Here is a 25,776-nt window from a genome sequence, read left to right as displayed (position 1 = left end):
AACCTAAAACTCGAGTTCTAGAAAGCAGTCCATATATGGAAATTCTTTCTTTCTATAATGCTTCGCTGCCAACATTACGAATAAAAGTCAAATACGTCACTTTTTGGGAGGCTATGAATTGGAAGTCGTAGCGGCTGTATGTGTTTTTCTAAATAAATCGAAAAGTACTCAACATACTATAGTTTTTAGTTAGTTTCTAAAGTGTAAATTTCATAAAGTGTAAGATCAAAATGTCGTATTCCAACAGTAAGTTTAACTTGTGATTGTTTTTCCTGAAGCATGGTGTGAAGATTTTTTAAGTGGATTCGTTGCTATAAATTGCTTTTTTAGTTATTTTATGATTGAACAAGGAAGTGATTAAGTGTTTGTGCTTCCACAGAATATACTTTTGCGGCTTTGCCAAGGACCCAGCGTGGCACTCCATTGGTATTAGGCGGGGACCCTAAAGGCCGTACCTTTTTGTACACGAATGGAAATTCTGTAATAATCAGGGATATAGAGAACCCGGCTATTGCAGACGTCTATACGGAACACTCTTGTCAAGTGAATGTTGCTAAATATTCACCGAGTGGATTCTATATTGCATCAGGAGGTAAGCAGTGTTTTAATATTTGCAATGTCTAATAATTATTCCCATAGAGATTGAGTGTGGAAATTTTAAAAACTTAATAAGTGATTCATGCTAATTTTTTGTAGATACATAATAATTTGTGACATATTTAAGTATTGTTATGAAAAGTAGCAAGTAATTTCTTGATATCAGGAAACCATATTTAACTGTTGAATGTAATGTTTATAAATTAGACGAAAAATCCAGATAGATTAAAATTTATGTAATGTAAAAACTTCAGTATAAATAAACAATAACATTGAACACTGAAAAAGTGGAAGAACTGAAAGTTACATTCTGATTTGAGTAGATAAAGTGGAACAAGTGAAAAATTCTTAAACCTGTATCATAACAGCACCAAAAACATTCAAACTTGCAAAAAATAATTAATGAAGCAGTAAGAAGCAGTCTCTACCTACCCCTCCAGGAAGGTGTAATCATACATGATTTTTGGAATGGTAGTAAAGTCAGATTACAATAATGATAGCGCAAACATACTCTGACACAATTTGTATAAGAAAAACAAAAAATACATAATTATTCAGTGCACTAGTTACATGCTTCAACGCCCATACAAGCTGGTTTGTGAATAACTGAGGTTTTATATTTTTACATTCATATAATCATATCTTTATCCTTTACAAAACCAACAGTTTTAAAATGTCTGAAAGGCAATATTCGGCTTTATGGCTTAACAATGGAATTGAGGTTAAAATAGTTGGGTTTTTAGTATATTACCTAAAAGATGACAGAGAAGAGGTGAGAGTCTCAAAAAGACTAAAAGGCCATATTTGGCTATGTTATTCATCTGTTACTCATGATTGTAAGTAGAATCACAAGGTTTGGGTAGGTGTAAATCTGTGGGTATCTTACTTCATTTATATTTCACTAGCTGTAGCCCATGACTTTGTACGCTTAGAAGAGTTTATCATGGTTATTCTACATTGTACTATGCTACATAAGGTGTTATCATAAGTGTATTTTTGTACAAACTTTTTACTGTACTGTTTTTTTTTCAATTCATAAAACACCCAATTAAATATTTTCCAGACCTGTTGTTGTTAAATACGTAATGAGCGAAGCCAGCTCGCATACCAATGTAGAGATAAGTGCTAAGTTAATTCTATCCATTGTTAGATTATAATTTATTTGCTTCACCCTTGATTGACTCCTACAATCTGAATGGGAAGAGAAGCAAGTGGCACACACTATGTTTTTTCTACCGGACAAGCTTTGAAGCTTGGAATTTAACCAATATTGGATCACTAGCTGTGCTCGCAATTTCGTCCGCATGGAATAGTTATATTGGGCATTATTTTTCAAAAAAAATTATAATTGAACCCCTCAAAGATATATACATATAATTTTCCCCGTTTTTTTTTATATCTTCCAATTTTTCTTAGCTCCTTATAGTTGCAGCGTGATGTTATATGTATAGCCTAAAGCCTTCCTCGATAAATGGTCTTTTCAATGCAAAAATATATTTTCAATTGGAACCAGAAGTTCCTGAGAGTAGCGCGTTCAAACAAACAAACAAACTCTTCAGCTTTATAATATTAGTATAGATAATTTGCCTCTTTATACAACATGTTAATGTGCATGAATTACCTGAGGGATTTATGGTAAAACTTTCAGTTTCCTGAATATTCTTATTGCCTTTCAATTCACTGTCTTCTATCATATTTGTTATTGTATATTTTTGACATGACTCATGTTTTTATCTTTTTTATTTACCTTCAATTATCTTTTTGATAATGAATAGCAAAGCCGCACCTCAATTTGCTAAGTTAACTCTCTGTGAAGTGAAGTAAGAATTTTCTGTTGTTTTTCTCTTGGGTTTCAAAGACAAAATCTTTCCAAAATTTAAAATATATAGATATATAGTTTTATATATATAGATAGTTTTATAGATTTTTTTATTTATAAATTAATATTAATAAAAGTAAAAATAGTAGTGCTCTTGTTGTTCTTACACTATAAATTGTTATTACTAGATATATAATGATAAAGTGGGTCATGAAAATTAAACTTTTACAAAGTACTGAAAATAATTGTTGTTGTCAACTATATTATTGAGACAAACGTTTTCATTGAGGCAGATGCATAAAAATCATAAGTAACAAAAAGTTAACTTAGAGAATAGTTTTGAATACATTTTGTAACTATTTTTCATTGACAAAACTATTACCTAAATAAATTCATTCATTCATTCATATAATCACGTCTATATCCCTTGCCGGGTAGACAGAGCCGTTAGGCTTAATGTTAACCTAATTTAATTATAGAAATGTAATTAATCGTTTGTAATTGGAAGAGTAGTTAAGTCAGCGATGTTTAACGATGATATAACGCATAGCACAAGAACCTGTTTCAATATGATGTCATTCATGACGCGAAAACTAAATGATTCTTCTTCCTCCTGGCTTAAGTCCCGGTTGCATCCTCACTACCCTGGAGACGAGCCCGGGGTATGCCTTTGACCATGGTTCCTGGATTGGGTGAGTCAGGTTTTTATTTGAAGCGACTTTAACTTGCCCACTGCAACGAGAGTACGTAAGAGCATTTGTTACTATTCAAACTAATGTACATATGCTTTTGCAGGGGAACCTAACCGTATTGGATTAATCATGATTATATATCTAGTTGCCCCAATGTGCAGGTTTCATGATGTTTTCCCTCCCTTTAAAGAAAAAGAGTCATTGGTACATGGCCTAGGTGGGATTTGAACCTGTGCCTATCTGCGCATCACGCATTTTAACCGGGCACCTTACCGACTCAACCTCCGACTCTTTAAGTAAACGTTAGCGTTAAGTGGTTAGTATTCAAACTAAAGTAAAGATCAATGAAAACTAAATGATTCTCAAGAGAAAAACAAACAAAGTGTGCAAAACAATTTTTTAAAACTTTTTATGGTGAAAGTCAATTGCAGTCATGTTTAAGTAAGCGTATCCAAAACGCACTGATTCTGTCGTTGTCATGATTATATAGAACTAGCTACTCCATTAAAACATAAAAAATAGTAGAATAAAAAAAAATTGAATCATAAACATGAAACAAGAGCAATCAAGTAATCTATGTAGTCCTCATAAAAAGTACAGTGTGCGGAAGCCCTTAGAAATTTAACCGACCTAGTTTCTAGTCACTGCATAGTATAAAACAAAGTCGCTTTCTTTGTCCCTATGTCCCTTTGTATGCTTAAATCTTTAAAACTACGCACCGGATTTTGATGCGGTTTTTTTAAATAGAAAGAGTGATTCAAGAGGAAGGTTTATATGTATAATAAAATCCATTGAATAGTGGAGAAATACTGTTATTTTTGAAGTTTCTAATGTGATGTCGTTAATTATCATATTTTTTTTCCGCTTACATTGCAAACGCAGGTTGAACCCTACGAGATTTATCAAAATTATGTATGTACTAATTATTTGTACACATTGAAAAGGTCTACAGAAAACTCCGCGATGGTATATTGTTCTGTCTTATGGATATCCCACAATAACATTTTTTTTTCATTTACTTTTTACGACAATCAGCATTGCACCCGTGAGAAACCGGGGCGGATCGCTAGTATCCTATAATATTCATTCCAATGTACTAAAAAAATCATCTCAACTAATATTTCAAATTCGAAAGTAAGTTTATTTGTTTGTTAGTTTGTTACTTCTTCACGGTTTGCCTACTGAATTAATTTTCTTGATTAGCCGATAGGAGGTTGCATTGCATTGCATCCCGCCTGGAGAGAAAAAAAGAATTTTCATTTATAAAATATTTATATACATAAATACATATAATCACGTCCATAACCTTTCCGGGGCAGGCAGAGCCAACAGTCTGACTGATAGGCCACTTTCGGCTGTTTGGCTTAATGATAGAATTGAGATTCAAATAGTGATAGTTTGCTAGCTCATCGCCTAAAAGAAGAATCCCAAGTTCGTAAGCCTATCCCTAAGTCGCCTATTAACGTCATCCATGGGAAAGAGATGGAGCGGTCCTATTCTATTTTCTATTAGTGCCGGAAACCACACGGCACTATTCTATTGTGGGCGGCGCTAAATTCGTCGCTTATTGTAGATGCGCAAAATTCACGCGGGCGAAGTTGCGGGTTTGAGCTAGTAAACTATATTGATGCTATTTACAGAGGATGTAAAAGTACTCGTATCTATTAGTTATCTAACTTTTAAGAAAAACTAACTGTCACACCATTACCTATTGCTGTACCAACCTTCAGGTCAAACGAGCTGAATTATGAAACGTCTGCGATGTTGTCTTTTAGGATGTCAAGAAAGGGTGCGCTTTTAGGCAGCATACTCCTAGACTAATCAGAAAAAAGTTATTTTTTCATCACGCCCTGCCCTGGATTCGAACCCAGAACTTACGAATCAATAAAACTGTTTAATTTATTATTAGCTTTTGTGCGGTGCTTCGCTCCGGTGGGAAAATTCAAGAAAAAAGTACTTAAAGCCTGACTTAGTTCCGAAGGTCAATTCTATATCTGTGGCAAATTTCGTGACAATCAGTCCAGTAGTTTTTGAGTTTATTTATTACAAACATACAAAAATACAAATCTTTTCTCTCTATTATTATTGTGGATGTATCCGATTGTGGGGCTTTAATACTGTAATCTTGAGAAAATTATGCGCCAATTCGGTCACCCATCCAAGTGGGGACTGCACCCAGGGTTGCTTAACATGTGTGTTGATATTCACTATCAGTGAGACGTCCGTTGACCGCTCACACTTCCCTCCAGGACGTAATTATTAGTTACATTACATCGCCGGTTTAATTCTGGAGATATTCGCTCCATCTGGCACTGAGCCAGCTTTCTATGCCGAATATTTATACACAAACGCAATATAATGTAACACTCGTCTAACTTGCTATGATAAATGGTGTTTTGACAGATTAGGTGCGTGCGTTTTTAACCGACTTTTTTAAAAGAAGAAGCATTAAGTCCGCCAATTGTGCTAAACATTTGTAGGTATTTTATGCTGTGAAGTTTAAATAAATAAATAAAATTAAAAGAGGGTTTTTATTTAAGTTGTGTTGTATGTTAAATAGAGTAGTAAAATGTATTTTGCTTTAATGGTTTAGAGGCCGTATTCTCATTGACCGATGACAAAACATATTTTCACCCGACTATAGGCGGTAATCTTGTCAATAAAATAGAATTTAAAGTTAATGAAATAACGACTTTATCTATACTAATATTATAAAGCTGAAGAGTTTGTTTTGTTTGTTTGTTTGTTTGTTTGTTTGTTTGTTTGTTTGTTTAAACGCGCTAATCTCAGAAACTACTGAACCGATTTGAATAATTCTTTCACTGTTAGATAGTCTATTTATCGAGGAAGGCTATAGGCTACATTTTATCCCGGATTTCCTACGGGAAACGTCAACAATGCAGGTGAAAGTTGAATGAGTCGGCCATCTGCGAGCTTTCCACGCGAACGCTGCGCAAACCAACAAAGATATAGTAAAACAATGTACTAAAGATGTGAAGTACTCATTTTTTGCCACAAAAAAGTCCGCGAGAGCATATATCTATCTCTTAAGGTTTACTTACAATAACCACTTTTATGTTCATTTTTTAAGATTATTTTTTCATTATAAACATAAGTTATTTTGAAACCAATTTTCTTTAATTCAGTATTAATCCTTATCCAAATAAATATGTTTATTACTTTCGGCTTTTCATGTAGACTAAAATTGCCATTTACAGTATATAAATCAGACAAATAGGTTTTGAGATATAGTCGTTATAAGCAATTTGCAGCGAAACATTTAATACGGCGAACCTGAGTTCTTTCTAATACGCGTGACCGCCTGACCGAGGAGGATGTTAACAAAAATAATATGATGCCCAAAATAACTATTCCACGCGGACGAAGTCGCGGGCACAGCTAGTTACAAATACATTAAATCTAAAACCGAAACAAAAAATGTCTTCTGTTCAGTTCGCGGGTTAATTTAAATGGCGCGCTCTGCTGCCCAGTATAACTAAAATGCCGTTATCTGCAAAATCCTTGTTTTAAGTAAAACGTCAAAAATGCGGTAAAAATTTAAACTGATGCCATTCATCAATGAGAACGCCTATTTATGACTTAAAGGTACCAAAAAATCGTATATACAGATCGAAAGATATTTTTTTTCTTATTCTACTGGTAAAAAAGATGAAAATCCTGATGTCAGATAACGGCATTTTAGTTATACCACGGCAGCTGATTGGCCCAACCGCTCGAATATTTTCGCGCCGTACAAAAATTTTGGTATAAATTTTAAAAAGAGGTAAATTAAGTCGGATTTTACACAAAGGGATTTCCGTCTGTGACCGTGCAGGGAAACTTAGCTCAGCCCCCTTAGCTTGACACGCGCGATGTCGTTTTTATCGCGCGAAAATCTATCGCTGTTTAGCTTTTTATTATGACGTGAAAAATGATCGCGATAATTTTTCTCGCCTAAAAAATGGCGTCGCGCGTACCGTACGTACGCGGGCAGGTTGTGTTATGATAACATATTCAATTACCTGAATGTGCAGGTATCATTACGTTGTTTTTTCTGTAAGATCTTTGGTTAGCAATCAAACTAAGAAACACTTTTAAAAATAGTTTATTTTACACGATAATCTCTGAAACTATAATCCTCGTATTTACGTGCAATACCTAAATATTTTTTAATATAATTCTTCCATCTGGCTTTAGTCCCGGTTGCATCCTGTCCTTTCTTTGAGGAGCCCGGTGTATGCCTTTGACCATGGATCCTGGATTGGGTGAGTCAGGTTTTTACACGAAGCGACTCCCACCTGACCTTCGCAACCTTTGCCAGTAAATCCGTATTGGATCCATGCTTACACATCCAGTTGCCTGAATGTTCAGGATGTTTTCCCTAAATAAATAAATAAATAAATAAATAAATTCTTTATTTAGCCATTATGACATAGAACACATTACATAGTACACAAAGGGAGTAAGTACATGTTTATATAATTGTATTATAAAGTCCCCTGCCCCAACCAGACACAATCAATCTCTGAACTAGACGTTAGTCTGTATCTCAGAGACCGTTGCCCCGGGGTGGCAGGGAAATTTATAGAGTTTAGTGCTTATGGCAATAAGAACAGAGTAATGATCTAGGTTTCCCAAACTAGACTAGTCTGTTATTTTTGGGAAACCTTATTTAAAAGTTACTAAAGAAATGAAGCCTTAGCTAGAAACTTAACTAAATTGATTTGCTGGGTACAAAAGGTGGCATGTGTGAAGTGTGTATGTGTTTGTGTGTGTGTGTGGGTTGTGTGAAAATAAATGTGTGTTTGTTAGGAAATTGAAAGCAGGATTTGGATACAGAATGGAAGACAGTTAGAGTAACAGGTTTTCGGTTTCGTCGTAATTTAATGAATGTAGAAATTTTTGCACACGTTTTTTGCAAACAAATTTTGAGCATGAGTAAATATTGCTTTCTTTGTTTAATTTATTATAAAGTTTTGCGCCTAATACACTGAAGTTTCTGGCTGCTGTTGATGTTCTGTGTTGTGGTATTATGCAAACCTTATACTGAAGATGTCGTCGTCGGTTAGCGTTGAGGTTTGGGTCAAACTTTAGCAGAGAGTGTTTTTTAAGTACCGTCTGTAACACAAAGAGCTGCCTCACTGCCAACACTTTTACGTCGGTGTAAAGCTGAGAGGTTGGGTAACGGTATGGTTTACGTGTCATCACTTTAAGGACAGCCCTCTGTGCCCTTTCCAATGGCAGTAAGTTTGTTTTTGCTGCTGACCCCCAGACCCGAACACCATACATTAGAATAGACTGACATAGGGCAAAATAGGTATTTTTCAGTGTATCAGAATCCGCCACGTTTCTAAGATTTTTAAAGACAAATATCATTTTCCGCACGCGAGAAATAAGCGACTTAATTTGTAGTAGCCATTTTAATTTTTGGTCTAGAATAATACCAAGATATTTGACGTTAGTTACTTGGGGGATAACTGAACAAGTGCAATTCGGGGTCAGGTTTTGGCATATATGGGCTTTGATTACAAAATTGTGATGTGAAGGAAGTGTTGTCGAATTAAGTCCAAATGGCAAACAATTAGTTTTTGATAAATTAAGCGAGAGTAGGTTATCAGATAACCAAGACATAACAACGGCCAAGGCTGATTCTGCATGTATTTGGGCTTCTTCCCATGAGCGACCGGATACTAATAAAGCTGTGTCATCAGCATAAGTATATATGTTACAAAAAGGAATTGTTAGTTTGCACAAATCATTGATATATATAATGAAAAGTGTGGGGCCAAGGACACTTCCCTGCGGGACTCCAGTTGTTATGTACTCCTCTTCACTTGTGTATTCTTCAATTTTTACTTTTTGTGTCCGATTAGACAGGTAACTTCTAAAAAGATCCAAAGCCACACCACGAATACCGACAGCCTCCAACTTTAAAAGAAGTTTGGGGATAGAGACGGCGTCGAAGGCTTTTGATAGATCTAGGAATAATCCTAGTCCTTTTCTCTGTTTTTCAAAGCAGTCAACTATGTCATCAACCAGTGCAGATACTGCATCCTCCGTCGATCTACCCGCTCTGAAACCATACTGATTATTTGAGATTATATTATTAGCATTAAGGTATCTGAGTAGCCGAGAATTAATAATTTTTTCCAATAATTTTGACATTGCAGTAAGCACAGATATCGGACGATAGTTGGTGACATCGTCTCCATCACCACCCTTATAAATTGGATGAATGATGGCTTTCTTAAATGCATCTGGGAAAACTCCACTTGTGAGTGATAGTTGAAAGATATGTCTTAGTAATGGGACAAAAATTTCACGTGATGATTGCAGAATACGGGATGAAATGTTGTCCCACCCAGTAGCGCAATCTCTTCTTAAATTCATTATGTGGTCATTAATTTCGTCATTAGTGACATTAAAAAGAGCAAAGGAGTTTCGAGGGGATGAAACTGGTGCTGTGGGAGGTACAAATGAAGTTTTATTAGTTTGCCCTATTGTATTAGCTAAGTTTCTCCCAACATTTACAAAGTAGTTATTAACCTCATTCACAGATTTGGTAGGATCATGTGTAGACTTTAGGAGGGCTTTAGAACTAACGCGTGATGGTGAAATATTTGTGATTTCTTTGATCGCCTTCCATTTTAATTTGGGATCATTTTTCGTCCTCATTAGAGCCTGCCTATTGTATTCTTTCTTCAATTTCTTCAAAAGTTTATTGATATAATTTCTGTATCTTGAATAAGTAATCGCAAGCGTGACGTTATTGTGTTGTTTTTTTAATTGTTTGTGCATTCGGTCTCGATTTCGTATGCAGCGTAGAAGGCCTGGAGTAATCCAAGGCTTCAGATTTCTCTTACTACGGGGGGGTGTGTACCTAACGGTGTTTTTGTTTATTATATCACTGACTGATGAAACCAAAAGATCTGTAGCAGAATTTACGTTTTGATGCTGTTTTATTTGCGAAAAATCAAAAGAAGCTAGGTCAATTTTTATTTGTTCATAGTTTATTTTAGTACGTGTTATGGATTTAACAGATTTTTCTCGTGTCAACTGAAGCGACAGCAATGTTGGATAGTGATCGGTGATAGAAGATTCGAGAACTATTGCAGTGGAATTTTTATCAGTTTTTAATAAAATATGATCAATACATTTTTGCAGTCGAGTGGGATAGGTATACGTCGGAAGCAAACCGTGTGCTGCCATCAGGTTGAGGTAATTGTCAGAACGGTTATCGCTGTCACAAGTGTGTATATCTATATTAAGATCTCCCATTAAACCAACTGTTTTATAGGATTTTAGGGTCAATAGAAGATCGTTGATAGAATTTAAGAATATGTCTGTGTTTTTATATGATGGTGATCTATAAACAGCTATGAAAGCGAACTCCGTTCCAAGTGTACAAACTAGACAATCAGCTTCCTTTATAATTTTAGGTTCGAAGACATTACAATCCAAGGTGTTTCTAATGTATATAACGACGCCTGCATTTTGATTGCCATCATCTATCGTTTGATATGATGTAAAGTTATTCAATTTAGGGAGATATGGCGTAACTGATAACCAACATTCTGTTAAGATAATAATATCACATTGTATGTTTAAAGTTGAAAGAAGTGTTTGGAATTGGTCAAAGTTGCAGTTTATGCTACAAATATTCAAATGAATAACAGTCAGAGATTTTTTATTACAATTTATATATTTGAAACATTGATCCGGTGCACATAAATAACTTTGTGATACATTAAGCGCCTCCAACTCATTGAAATAAGAGCTGATATCTGTCATATTATTTTTAATAATAAATTTATTGTATTATTATTTTTTAAATAGAGTCGGAATTGCGCACCGTACCACAAAAAGAAGGTCATTAAGTATAGACAATTATGCTTATCAAGATACGTATTCATATTTTGTGTTGTGTATAACGAATTAAGTATAAGTGTTATAATATATGTATATGGTTTGTGTGATATAAGTGATGTATGTAGATTATATAATATGAAACTTTTATATTCCCAGCAAATGTTATTAAACAGATAAATTTGTAAATAAGGATAGGCTAAGTAAATGCAAAAACACATATTGTAAGAAATTTTCATAATAAAAGGCTCAAACAATACAGACAAATGGTTTGTACTGACATATAGTCATTGTTTTGTTAGGAGAGAGTTCAGCGTGATTTCAGAGTCTACGCGAATCGCTTTCGATTGCTCATCCTTCTTCATGTAAATATTTCCGTTTCCGGTCCAGCAAAACTTGTAATTGTTGGCTTTAGCGTATTCTCGGGCCTCGTAGAACAGCTTCCTGTTGCTTCCTGCAAGGTACTCGGATATGTATATGGGGGTGGGGTCCCCTGCAAGGCCAATATTGGAAGTGTTGAGTCGTTGGTCTCCACTGTGATCTTTATTATATTTGCGTGCCGCTGCCAAAACTTTATTCTTCAGGTGCACAGATTGAAATTCGGCAACGATTATTTTATTCTTTCCTATGCGGTAAGTGTCACGTATATCCGAGGGTTGGATTTCCACATGTAGTGCTTGTCCTATATTTTGTAGGTGGGCCGTCAGGTCCGTAAACGATTCTTCCTGGACCGCTGGAACATTTCGTATTTCAACATTGGATGGACGAGAAGTCTGCTGCATGTTCTCTATTTTCTTCTCTAGGCTGACTATATAGTTTTGTTGATCAAAGCGCTCTTTTTCAAGAAGCTGTATTCTTTTCAACATATTTTCATTACTATTTTTTAGGCTTTCCAAGGTATTTTCAATTTGCACGTTAGATTTTTGGATTTTAATATTTTGTTTTTTGATCTCAGCGACCTCTTCTATTAGTTTATTCATCATTTTTTGTTGATTAATAGATGATGTGTGGAGTGCCTCCATCATTTCCCTCAAATCACTGCTAAATTGATTCACTTGGGTAGGTTATGAGGAGCCCTGACGCGGCCTTTTATGTCGTGTGGTAATATTGTGAAGGAGGTCCTCAGAACTTATTTCGGTGCGAGGGATTGACAAATCAGTGTCTGATTTTGACATATTTGGTGTTGTTGGTGGAGTACGTTTTAATGGCATGGAAAAGCTTTATTTTCGGGAATCGTTAGTATCACCCGCTTTACGGCGCCGTAGTCAAATGAAAAAGATAGGCTGACAAATAGTAGAAAGTGAAAATGCGTAGGCACACAGCTGATTCACCTTTCTGGACTGGATAGATATAAGTTGCAAGTAATCCTTTTGTTGTAATTATTATTTTGCTTCGAAACTCTGGCCAGGCTATAAATTATTAAACTTTTTGTTATTACTTAGCTATAATAGGCAACAGTATTATTATTGTGATATAATGAACAGGTTTATAATTATTTGGTATGATTTCTTCTGTGATATAATCGCAAGCGCCGGTAGCTTAATTTTAAATCATTCACTTGCACTGTTTCACTTCACTTAACTTAGAATAGCATAGGTGCGAGAAGGAGCTACAGAGTGTCCACTTCTTTGTAAATGTAGAAACCATTCGTGCGAGACACTGAGCGCCCGGGTTAAGCGCCGTAGGCCGGAGGTCTTGTGGATTGGTCTTGTTGGTACGTCTGCGTCCAACGACCGTAGACTCGGTGACACGGTGTTAAGGGTCGTAAGAGTGAGGTCTAGATCACTGGTTTTGCTCGGAATGGCTCATAGAAACGTGCGCATGCGGTGGCTGCGAGAACCGTACTCCGATAATAAAATAGTTTAATAAGTTCATATTGCACGAGCATTTTTCGCCTCTCCCTCGCCGTAAGAGCATCGGTTAGTATTCAAACTAATGTACATAACTTCAATGTTAAATGTTCTTCAATTATATAATGTATTCTAGTCTTTTCAAGACTATTCTGTGGCTGTGGCTCTGTCTACCCCGCAAGGGATATAGACGTGACCATATACGTATGTACGTGGATACATACGACAAAGGAGAGGTGCTGTGTGGTTCCCGGCACCAATACAAAAAAAGAATAGGACCACCAAAAGACTAAGATTTAATTTTCAGACGCGTCCGGCAAGGTCCGCATCTGGGATACGGTGAACAAGGAGCATATTCTCAAGAACGAGTTCCAGCCAATAGGCGGGCCGATCAAGGATATAGCGTGGAGCGCCGACAGCCAGCGCATGGTCGTCGTAGGAGAGGGCCGGGAGAGGTGAAATTCTATTTCAATTTTGTTCAATTCCTTTATCGTATACACATACATATGTACATACGTATATTTTTTACACTTTGAGCCAGTTTCAAACGGTAGGTAATAACATCGTCTGAAATCTTTTGTATACAAAAGTAAATAAAATATTAGGCGATGGGCTTGCAGACTGTCACTTTTTGATTCTTACATACATAGATACATATAGTCACCTCTATATCCCTTGCGGGGTAGACAGAGCCAACAGTCTTGAATAGACTGAATGGCCACGTTCAGCTATTTGGCTTAATGATAGAATTGAGATTCATATAGTGACAGGTTGCTAGCCCATCGCTTAAAAAAGAATCCCAAGTTTGTAAGCCTATCCTTAGTACACATTTCTCTTCCGAGTGGGGATTACAAAATTGCTTATGACTTGCAAAGTCCACTCTTTTTTTTTTTTTATAAATTGCGTCTGTTTAATTTATATCAGATTCGGCCACGTTTTCATGTCGGAGACTGGCACATCGGTGGGCGAGATCAGCGGCCAGTCCAAGCCGATCAACTCCGTGGACTTCCGACCCTCGAGGCCGTTCAGGATCGTGACCGCCTCTGAGGACAACACGATCGCTGTGTTCGAGGGGCCACCGTTCAAGTTCAAGTGCACCAAGCAGGTGAGACGATTTAAGGGATAAATTGAGCGGAATAATGATGTGAACGAATGAAATGAACGAATGAAACGAACGAATGAAATGAACGAATGAAATGAACAAAAAAATGGACGAATGAAATGAACTCATGAAATGAACGGATGAAATGAAAGGATGAAATGAACGAATGAAATGAACTAATGAAATGAACGAATGAGGCGAACGAATGAAATGAACGAATGGTAACGACAGACTTTAAAGCCAAATTGGTGCATATTTTAAGTAAATATTTAAAATGATAAGTTTGTTTACACTACAGTCTTACATTGATAAAAACTTTAAAAAAATACTTCCTTTTCAGGAACACACTCGTTTCGCCCAAGCCGTGAGGTACAGTCCGGACGGAAGTCTCTTCGCGTCGGCAGGCTTCGACGGCAAGATCTACCTGTATGATGGTGCTACTTCAGAGCTCAAGGGAGAGGTTAGTTAATCAATATACAAACGACATAATAAATATCTTATATGTATTTTAAATTCTCGTGTCACAATGTTCGTTCCTGTACTCCTCTGAAACGGCTTGACCAATTCTGATGAAATTTTGTGAGTATATCGAGAATGTTTGAAATTGTCTGAGAATCGGCTAACATCTATTTTTCATATCCTTTAGTGATAAGGGTTGTCCACCCTTAATATTTTTAAAAAAATAGAAATTACTTAATAATATTTGTATGGCAAAACAACGTTTGCCGGGACAGTTAGTATATATATATATATTGTTGTTGCTGTTGACCGCTTCTCAGACCTATTCAATATGCTCACAAAATTTCACGAGAATCGGTAAAGCCGTTTCGAAGGTGTACCTACGGGAACGAACATTGTGACAAGAGAATTTTATATATACCTACCTAAGATTTATTAAACACATGATGATGTTTTTCAGTGATTGTTGTTCGGTCATGTGGAGAGGATGAATGAAAGCAGGTTGACTAAGCAGATATACAAGGAGAGTGTGGAGGGTAAGGTCGGGGTGGGAAGACCTAGACGAACGTATCTTGATCAAATCAAGGACGTCCTGGTAAAGGGTCAGGTCAAAAGTACCCGAAACCGCCGAGCTTGCATGAAGAGAGTTATGAATGTGGATGAAGCGATGGAAGTATGCAGAGATCGTGGCAAGTGGAAAGAGGTAGTCTCTGCCTACCCCTCCGGGAAAGAGGCGTGATTTTATCTATCTATACTAATATTATAAAGCTGAAGAGTTTGTTTGTTTGAACGCGCTAATCTCAAAAACTACTGGTTCGAATTGAAAAATTATTTTTGTGTTAAATAGACCATTTATCGAGGAAGGCTTTAGGCTATATAACATCACGCTTCCACGCAGACGAAGTCGCGGGCACAGCTAGTGTATGTATGTATGTGATGTTTTTCAGGTCGGTTCACCAGCTCACAAGGGCGGCGTTTACGGCATCGCCTGGTCTCCGGATGGCAAACAACTCCTGTCTTGTTCCGGTGACAAGACGTGCGCTATATGGGACGTGGAGACTATGCAACGTTCCGTTTTGTTCAACATGGGTGCCGCTATTGAGGATCAACAGGTACTTACATACATACATATGGTCACGTCTATATCCCTTGCGGGGTAGACAGAGCCAACAGTCTTGAAAAGACTGAATGGCCACGTTCAGCTATTTTGCTTAACGAAAGAATTGAGATCCAACTAGTGACAGGTTGCTAGCCCATCGCCTAAAAAGAATCCCAAGTTTGTAAGCCTATCCCTTAGTCGCTTTTTACGACATACATGGGAAAGAGATACAAAATATATCTATATGTACTATATAATATTATAAAGCTGAAGAGTTTGTTTGTTTGTTTGTTTAAACGCGCTTATCTCAGGTACTACTGGTTCGAATTGAAATATTTATTTTTGTGTTGAATAGATCATTTATCGAGAAAGGCTTTAGGCTATATAACATCGCGCTGCAATTGTGAGAAGTAATGGAAAACATGAAAAAAATGGGATAAATTATTCATCCTTGAGGGCCTTCAATGATGCCCAAAATAACTATTCCACGCGGACGAAGTCGCGGGCACAGCTAGTACTATATAATTGCGGGGTAGGCAGAGCCAACAGTTTTGAAATGACTGATAGGCCACGTTCAGCTATTTGGCTTTAAGATAGAATTGAGATTCAAATAGTGACAGGTTGCTAGCCCATCGCCTATAAGAAGATTCCCAAGTTTATTAGCCTATCCCTTAGTCGCCTTTTACGACATCCATGGTAAAGAGATGAAGTGGTCCTATTATTTTTCTATTGGTGCCGGGAACCACTTTATAATAAGTAAATTATTTACTTTCTCTCTTCAAATTACTTTCAGGCTCGCTCAATCTGTTTTGTCCATATAATATATATTGTTGTTTATATTTCCATGAATTCTGTCCAGGTATCGTGCCTGTGGCAAGGTCAGCACCTCCTATCGGTGTCACTGTCCGGGGTGATCAACTATTTGGACGTGGAGAATCCGGACAAGCCGAGACAGGTGCTGATGGGCCACAACAAGCCCATCACCTGCCTGGCGCCGCGCGATGACTCTTTGGCCGTGTACACAGCCAGCCATGATGGATGTGTCACTCAGTGGGATGTTAACACTGGTCAGATATTTTTTTTAAATATACGGGTGACATTTAAAACAACTGCATCCTTTTAAACATAGGCTATACCCATGCTTCTGAGCCGTTTGAGCCTATTTTTATTTAAATTAAACGTCATCATTTGCACATTTAAAAACCCTCAAAACTACGTCACACGCTTAATTAAAGACCAATACTACAAAAAGAAAAACTAAACATGTAAATTGACCTCTGAATCTTACGCGTCGCTTTACCGCCTGCCGGGGTGATATGACGTATTTAGGATCGTGGATTTTGATACTTTTATTTTTTTTCGTACTTTCTGAAATATGAACCGATATTTTTCTTTTAACGTTTTTAAATATTCTTTAGATGAGTACACTTAACAGTTAAATTTATGCAGTTGAATTAAAAGTCACCCTGTATAACTTGTCCAGCTTAAGTCTGGGTTGCGTTTTTGACCTCTCTGGAGAGGAGCCCGGGGTATGCCTTTGAACATGGATCCTGGATTGGGTGACTTGTCTCTCCTGGTTTAAGTCTGGGTTGCATTTTCACCTCTCAGGAGAGGAGCCCGGGGTATGCCTGTAACCATGATTCTGGATCAAGTGAGTCAGGTTTTTATTTTATATGAAGCAACTCCCATCTGATCTCAAGTTTTCACCCCTCTGGAGAGTGACATGTTCAAAGGCATACCCCAGTATGCCTTTGAACATGGATCCTGGATTGGATGAGTTACGTTTTTGTACGAAGCGACTTCCGTCTACGCAACCTTTGCAGGGGAACCTAACTCGTATTGGAACAATCATGGTTACGCAACCAGTTTTCTGAATTTGCAGGTTTTATCACGATGTTTTCCCTCACCTCGGTTAGTATTTAAATTAATGTAAATCTTTGCTCTGTCTATTTTTCCAACTTTATTTTTAATATAACATATTAGTTTAATTTAGGTTTACTGTCTGAAACCTCCGTGACATTAAAGCAACTCTGCTACTGTCTGACCTCCGTGACATTAAAGCAACTCTGCTACTGTCCGACCTTCGTGACATTAAAGCAACTCTGCTACTGTCTGACCTCCGTGACATTAAAGCAACTCTGCTACTGTCCGACCTTCGTGACATTAAAGCAACTCTGCTACTGTCTGACCTCCGTGACATTAAAGCAACTCCGCTCCCGTCTGACCTCCATGACATTAAAGCAACTCCGCTCCCGTCTGACCTCCATGACATTAAAGCAACTCCGCTCCTGTCTGACCTCCATGACATTAAAGCAACTCCGCTCCTGTCTGACCTCCATGACATTAAAGCAACTCCGCTCCTGTCTGACCTCCATGACATAAAAGCAACTCTGCTACTGTCTGACCTCCATGACATTAAAGCAACTCCGCTCCTGTCTGACCTCCATGACATTAAAGCGACTCTGCTACTGTCTGACCTTCGTGACATTATAACTACTCCTCTTTGACCTACTTGACCTCTAATTAAAGTAACCGACTCGTATATTAATACTAGGGCATTAGGAGCTTTTCTGAATAATTACGTGCAATAAGTTTCTTTCACTTTATTTTAAAATTATGTTTTCGTCTTTTCAAAACTGTTTGCTCTGCCTACCCCGCAAGGGATATAGACGTGATTTATATTAATGCATGTAATATGTAACTAACTAAGTATAGTATATTTGTACGTATGTGTTCGTGACAGGCGAAGGTCGTCACATCCGGGGTCAAGGTCACGGGAACCAGGTCAACGGCATGAGCGCGGGCCGCGGCGGCGCCCTGCTCAGCTGCGGCATCGACGACAGCCTGCGCCGCGCGCTGCCCGCCGCGGAAGGTAATTGTTGCTCGCGAGGGTGGAGGGTGCAGTGCAGTTTGTTACCGCTTCTTCTGCACTGACGCCTTGGAAGCGGCAGTAAACTTAGTTTTTAAGTAATTTATTTGACGTCAACCAAGTTGTTAAACCATACGACAATTATTAAGCGATATAATAGTATCCTATAATAATGAATAAAATAATTTTGAATTTTGAATTTCTTTTTTTGGTGCGCACGCGCATCTAACCGTGTAAATACTTGAAAAAATAATCTTGTTAATAAGCTTGTTGACTCCTTTTTTTTCAGGTTGGTCGTAAATATAATAGTTCATATTTGTTATTTTGAATAAAAAAAATAATATATATAATATTTTTTTTAATTAATAGGTTCTCAAAAATTAAGTTTTACAACAGAAGTCTGTACTTACCTATATTCACCTATGTGGAGAGAAAATAAACAAATTTTTAATTTAATTTAATTTAATAATTAAAAAAAAATACGGAATCGCTGTACATACATATAATCACGTCTATATCCCTTGCGGGGTGGACATAGCCAATTGTCTTGAACTTGGAATTGAGATTCAAATAGTGACAGGTTGCTAGCCCATCGCCTTAAAAAAGAATCCCATATTTATAAGTCTATCTATGGGAATGAGACGGACTGGTCCTATTTTTTTTCTTTGTTATTGGTGCCGGGAACCACTCGGCCTACACTTAAATAGTTATAAATAACATTTGTATTCTTTTTCCGTTAATGAACATAAATCTATACTAATATTATAAAGCTGAAGGGTTTGTTTGTTTGAACGCGCTAATCTCAGGAACTACTGGTTCGAATTGAAAAATTCTTGTTGTGTTTAATAGACCATCATCACGCTGCAACTATTGCAGAGCGCAGAAATAATGGAAAATGTGAAAAAAAAAACAAAAACGGGGAAAATTATTCCTCCTTGAGGGCTTCAATGATGCCCAAAATAACTATACCACGCGGACGAAGTCGCGGGCACAGCTATAAATAAATAATAAAATATATAAATTTGTTTCCAGGTGAAGTCCCGACGTACACGGATGTTGTTATACCATTGGGTTCCCAGCCGCGCGGCATGGACCACATCATCGATGATGACACCACAATCATTGCCACTGTCAAAGAGGTAGTACTATTGTTTTATATTAAGTTTAAATACATACATATCTATATATATACGCGTGAATTATATAATATTTATATATAATTATTAATATATTAATATTATATATATATATATATATATATTAAGATGCAACTAAAGAATAAATAAAGTGTGGTTTTCGGCATGTTAGCTGAGAACCACTCCATATCTTTTCCATCGATGTTATAAAAGGCGACTAAGGGATAGGCTTATAAACTTGGGAATCTCAATTTCACCATTGAGCCAAACATCTGGAAGTCATCAGCATTTTCAACACGGTTGGCTCTGTCTGCCCGCAAGAGATAAAGACGTGACTATATATATATATCTTAATTTCAGTTGGTCGTCGTGATCGGCAATAGTAAGCAGTCGTCTCTGCCGCTCAACTACGAGCCGACTTGTGTCAGCATCGACACCAAGTCGAGACATGTTGCTGTTGGAGGTAATTACATACATACATACATATGGTCACGTCTATATCCCTTGCGGGGCAGACAGAGTCAACAGTCTTGAAAAGACTGAATGGCCACGTTTATTTGGCTTAATGATGGAATTGAGATTCAAATAGTGACAGGTTGCTAGCCAATCGCTTAAAGAAAGAATCCCAAGTTTGTAAGCCTATCCCTTAGTCGCCTTTTACGATATCCATGGGAAAGAGATGGAGAGGTCCTATTCTTTTACGGCACCAATACCGGGAGCCACACGGATGGTAATTAATTACATTTAGTTAGTTACATACATTCATATAAATCATGTCTATATCCTTTATCAATTCCATCATTAAGCCTTACAGCTGAACATGGCCAATCAGTATTTTCAAGACTGCTGGCTCTGTCTACCCCGCAAGGGTTGTAGACGTGATTATATATTGTGTTGGCAGGCGCGGACAACAAAGTCCACATATACACGCTGGACGTGCGCACCCTGCACCAGAGCGTGGAGCTGCAGCACCTGGGCCCCGTGACCGGCGCGCGGTTCAGCGCCGACGGCCGCCACCTGGCCGCCTGCGACGCCAACAGGAAGGTCGTGTTGTACTCCACCGACGAGTATAAGGTGAGTTTTGTTATGATTGCGTGTGTGTATGTTATTTGAAGGTATTACAGAGACACATCTCTGCATCATCATCTCTCTACAGCCACAGCTGTGTGATTCACTATTAAAGTTGTGTGTGAAGACGAGCGTGCCTCGCTAGTAAGTTGGTGAGGTTAGCAAATTTAGCTTAATCTGTCATTCGTTCATTCATATAATCAAGCCAACAGTCTTGAAAAGGTAATGATGAGAAACGAACTTTCTCTGATTGGCCTGGGTCTTGGATGTTTATCTATAATAAGTATTTATCATAAAATATAGTATCGTTGAGTTGGTATCTCGTAACACAAGTCTCGAACTTACTTCGTCGCTAACTCGATCTGTGTAATTTGTCCCGTATATATTTATTTTTTTATTTATATATAATGTTATGAATTTGGTGAAATAACAAACCGTTGTTGTGATGCTCTAAAAAGAGAATTTTATTATTGAAAGATACAACACTAGAACAAAACAACTTAAAAGTTAGAGATAGATCTTAATATAAAAGGTTAGAATATTAACCTTTTATAATAAGATCTATCTTCGAACAGCCATATTTGAAGACTTTCAGCGGTATTGTCAATCTACATATTGGCGGCCTCTGTGGCGCAGCGGTAATACGCTTGTCTGTGACACCGGAGGTCCCGGGTTCTAATCCCGGCCAGGGCATGATGAGAAACGACCTCTCTCTGATTGGCCTGGGTCTTGGATGTTTATCTATAATAAGTGTTTATCATAAAATATCATAGTATCGTTAAGTTAGTATCTCGTAACACAAGTCTCGAACTTACTTTGAGGCTAACTCGATCTGTGTAATTTGTCCCGTATATATTTATTTATTTATATATAATGTTATGAATTTGGTGAAATAACAAACCGTTGTTGTGATGCTCTAAAAAGAGAATTTTATTATTGAAAGATACAACACTAGAACAAAACAACTTAAAAGTTAGAGATAGATCTTATTATAAAAGGTTAGAATATTAACTTTTTATAATAAGATCTATCTCCAAACAGTCATATTTGAAGACTTTCAGCGGTATTGTCAATCTATATATAGATGGCACGTGTCTATGGTAATACGCAAATATATTACATCCGTTTCCAGTTGGCACACAACAAAGAATGGGGCTTCCACACGGCCAAAGTGAACTGCGTGGCGTGGAGCCCCGACTCGCTGCGCGTGGCGTCGGGCTCCCTCGACACCAACATCATAATATGGAGCGTCGCAGCGCCCGGCAAACACGTCATTATAAAGAGTGAGTGTTTTTACAAGAAATACATATATATCTATACTAGCTGTCCCGGCAAACGTTGTTTTGCCATATAAATAATTTTAAGGGTAAAAAATGTTGAGGGTAGGCAACCCTTATCATTAAGGGGTAGGAAAAATAGATGTTAGCCGATTCTCAGACCTACTGAATATGCATGCAAAATTTGGTTAAAATCGGTAAAGCCGTTTCGGAGGAGAACGGAGACAAACATTGTGACACGAGAATTTTATATATAAGATATAGAAGAGTTTGTTTGTTTGAACGCGCTAATCTCAGGAACTACTGAGATCTACTATTGGTTCCAATTGAATTGAATTGATATATATATATATATATATATATATATATATATCATTAGATATATATATCTATCAATGACCAATGACTCCTTTCTAAGTTATATACTGCAATGTTTTGGTATAACGTCGCAGTTACGAATGATGAGAGTTAATTTAAGAATCCATAGAATAACTACAACTTTTCAGGTTTCCCCATGACGTTTTCCCTCACCGTAAGAGCATCGGTTAGTGTTTAAACTAATGTATAAAACTTTGAAAATAGTCATTATTGTTACGCGTCTGAGGGATTCGAACCAGTGCCTTTATTTTCACCTTACCAACGCTCTGAAAGAAACAAAATTTTTAATATTGTGTTATTATTTTCAGATGCGCACCCGCAAAGTCAGATCACGGGAATAACGTGGCTGGACGACGAGACTGTAGTGTCGGTGGGCCAGGACGCCAATACGCGCGTGTGGAACGTGCCTAAGGCTTGAACTGACTAAACACGGTCTTTATATTGCGAGCTGTCTGTGAGCAATTCGATAAGTTAACTTTTTTTTTTAATAATTTTTGTTTTTATACATACATACATAAAATCACGCCTCTTTCCCGGAGGGGTAGGCAGAGACTACCTCTTACCACTTGCCACGATCTCTGCATATTTCCTTCGCTTCATCCACATTCATAACTCTCTTCATGCAAGCTCGGCGGTTTCGGGTACTTTTGACCTGACCCTTTACCAGGACGTCCTTAATTTGATCAAGATATGTTTTGTTTTTATGATGAGTTAAATCCGAGTTTTTTTTTGTAACACATATGTATCAGATATATATAATAGAGTTAGAACTACTTTTAGTATATTGCAATTGTCATATTGATACGAAAGAATAGTTAGTACGGCCCCTGTTGGAATTTGTAATTTTTTAAATATTCAATTCATGAAAATTTTGATAACATGGAAAAAAGTTGACTCATTGAATTTATTTCAAAATATAGGACTCCAAAGTATTTTATAAATGAATTGTTGGTAGCGAACCTATTTTCAAATGTTTTATCAATAAATTTTAAATTTTATAGGTATGCAACATATAAATACAAATCGAATTTTGCTATCACGACAGACATATAATTGCTAACAGATAGCTCTCATATAAAGCTTTTTCATATAATATACATAGAAATGCCTAATTAAGGGACTATGTTAGCAGACGATGCATACATTGATTTCTATCGACCCTGCACACCGTTGTATTTGAGATTTAAATCTCGAGTGACGTTTTAAACTGCCTGAGATTTTATATAAGCATTTAAAATGTAAAATAGATTTTGTATAATTATACTGAGAATTGAGAACCTCTCTTTTTGTAGTCGAAAATGCATGTAGCGTATGCTAAATAGTATTGTATGGTTGGATACATTTTTTATAATGCTAAGAACTGATATTTTAACGTGTCCAGTATAAACTATGAAACTTAATTTATATTTACTACATCTACGCTATATTTCTACTTTTATATATAACGATCCAAATTTACGAAGCTAGCCCAGAAATATTAACATGTTATTGGAATGTGACCTTTATATTAAGTAAATTAAGGTAGAAATTGTAATATTATAAATGTGCTATGCACCAAATCTAATATATTGAAAACGCGACTATATGCAACAGGATATAAAGATCATATTCCAATGAAATATGTACTCGAGTATTTTTTTATGAACGAAGTTCCTGATTTCTCCAACTATATCCCATATAAGGCGACTATTTTAAAAAAGAGTATAATTCGTTTATAAGTAAACATGAAATGCTAACATATTTATTTCGCTTGTATTTTAGTTGTAATATTTAATGCTCAGTTAGACGTTGTAACTTATTTTTTGGTACTAACAGAGAGATTACACATTTTTTTGTATGGGACTGACATATTTGATCTCTTGTACGTTATACGGTAAGATGTAAATGGTACGGAAAGTAGTTAATATAACCGTTAGGCTTCTGTACACTCGGAAGATTTTTGTTTATTTTTTTTAAAGATTTTGCGATATTAATTTGAAAAATATTCATTTTCTTTAAAATAACACAAAAATGTGGTGGAAAAAATGCTGCAAATAATGCCTGGTGGCTAAATTGTAATAAAAATACCTGTCATCTATAATAAAAAAATGTATTCTCGACAAATCGATGTAGTCAGTCCCCAAAGAAAGATTTTCTGGCGAGAAATTGTGATTTTTTTTAATGAAGTTGTGATCTGAAAGATCTAACGTAACTAACGTGTGCAAGCATTTAAAATTGACATTTAGCGCGCTGTTCAGAAATGTATAATGGGTCTATAGTTTTTGCTAAGATTAATTTTGCTTTTAGGTTAAAGCGTTTATGAAGACTATAGCTCTAAATGTTAAAATTCTATCGTTCTATAAAGTCTCACTTAAGAGCAGGACGGAAATATTTTAGAGTGAATGAAAAAAAATCACAAAAATATTCCTATTTGACAGCTGTCAAATGAGACATTGTTGAATGGTCGTATTATACGTTTCTGAATATAATTAAGTTTTTTTTTACAGTATTTTAATACTAATTTCTTATTATATATTTTTTCTTTGTTTTATACGTGGTCTACTACTAAAATGTATGTAAGATGAAATAAAATGTATACACTTGTATATTTGGTATTTTATTTTTCTGTTGAAACTCTTTTAAAGGGCGTTAAGATCCTAGCTAGATAAAAGAAAATATATTACCGTTGTCTGTGTGTATGTCAGACGCTTAACTCTGGAACTACTGGACGGATTTTGTTTTATAGCTGTTGATTTTGGTAAGGTACATTTCGTATTGGTAACGAGGAATTATGATGTAGATAGGAATATGATATCTAGCATGTAAGATAGATTTTTACGTGCGTAATATAGGAGCAACGGCTATTATATATAAATATTTTTATATCGTGTCGACCGGAAGATTTTTGAGACTATAATGAATTATTTTGGGGTCGTCATTCAAATCGGTAATTCGGTGGTTAAAATAAAACAAAATATTAATAAATTAATTATTTAATTAATCATAATTATAATTGTCTTTCCTATAATGTCTTTTGTTTCGTTAAACTATACTATGAAAATAAAATAATCAAACATGAAATAAATTTTGACTATGTTGAAGATAATTTTTCACCACAATAGATTCAAATACTTAAATCGTCAAGAAATAAGAAGTTCGCCTTAAAATCTTGTTTTAAAGTGTGGTTTTATAATCGACGTAGTCAAAACTCTTATAAACAAATGACTAGAATAAATTGAACAAAACAAAATGATGTTTCATCGACTTCGCACAAAATTTGACTTTCATATAAGTAGCCTTTATATATTGTATATAATCTAGTAGACTTTATGAAAGTGAAACATTTCTCTATGATGCATACTGTCTTAATAAAAAAATACTGACTGTAAAGTTAAAAACAATTGAAAATTAAATTAACAATAAATCATACCTTGGCGATTAGTGGGTTGGTTTCTTACCTACTAAAATCAATTTCTTGAGCTGTTTTAGTGAGTACACATATAATTTTGGTAGATATTATTCGTAATTAAGGCACTCTCTATTTTTAAATAAAAAATTCCAACTGTGAATTGATATCTTTCAAAT

General features: G+C 36.2%; 1 protein-coding gene across 1 annotated transcript; it reads left to right on the top strand.

Annotated features, from left to right (window-relative positions):
• Window positions 1-78: 78 nt before the first annotated feature.
• LOC106138453 (actin-interacting protein 1) lies at window positions 79-24,797 on the top strand. Its single transcript, XM_013339605.2, has 13 exons — window positions 79-246; window positions 380-592; window positions 13,132-13,279; window positions 13,749-13,929; window positions 14,267-14,386; window positions 15,333-15,497; window positions 16,344-16,551; window positions 18,228-18,356; window positions 19,386-19,492; window positions 19,850-19,952; window positions 20,391-20,563; window positions 21,690-21,840; window positions 22,521-24,797. Exons 1-13 carry the CDS (start codon window positions 231-233, stop codon window positions 22,628-22,630), a joined length of 1,824 nt encoding a protein of 607 aa, XP_013195059.2. The 5' UTR covers window positions 79-230; the 3' UTR covers window positions 22,631-24,797.
• The last annotated feature ends 979 nt before the right edge of the window (window positions 24,798-25,776 follow it).

The sequence above is a fragment of the Amyelois transitella genome, chromosome 20 (genome assembly GCF_032362555.1).
Source record: "Amyelois transitella isolate CPQ chromosome 20, ilAmyTran1.1, whole genome shotgun sequence".
NCBI classification, from domain to species: domain Eukaryota; kingdom Metazoa; phylum Arthropoda; class Insecta; order Lepidoptera; family Pyralidae; genus Amyelois; species Amyelois transitella.
The sequence above is the reverse complement of the archived record's forward strand: the minus strand, read 5'-3'. Positions and strand labels throughout refer to the sequence as shown.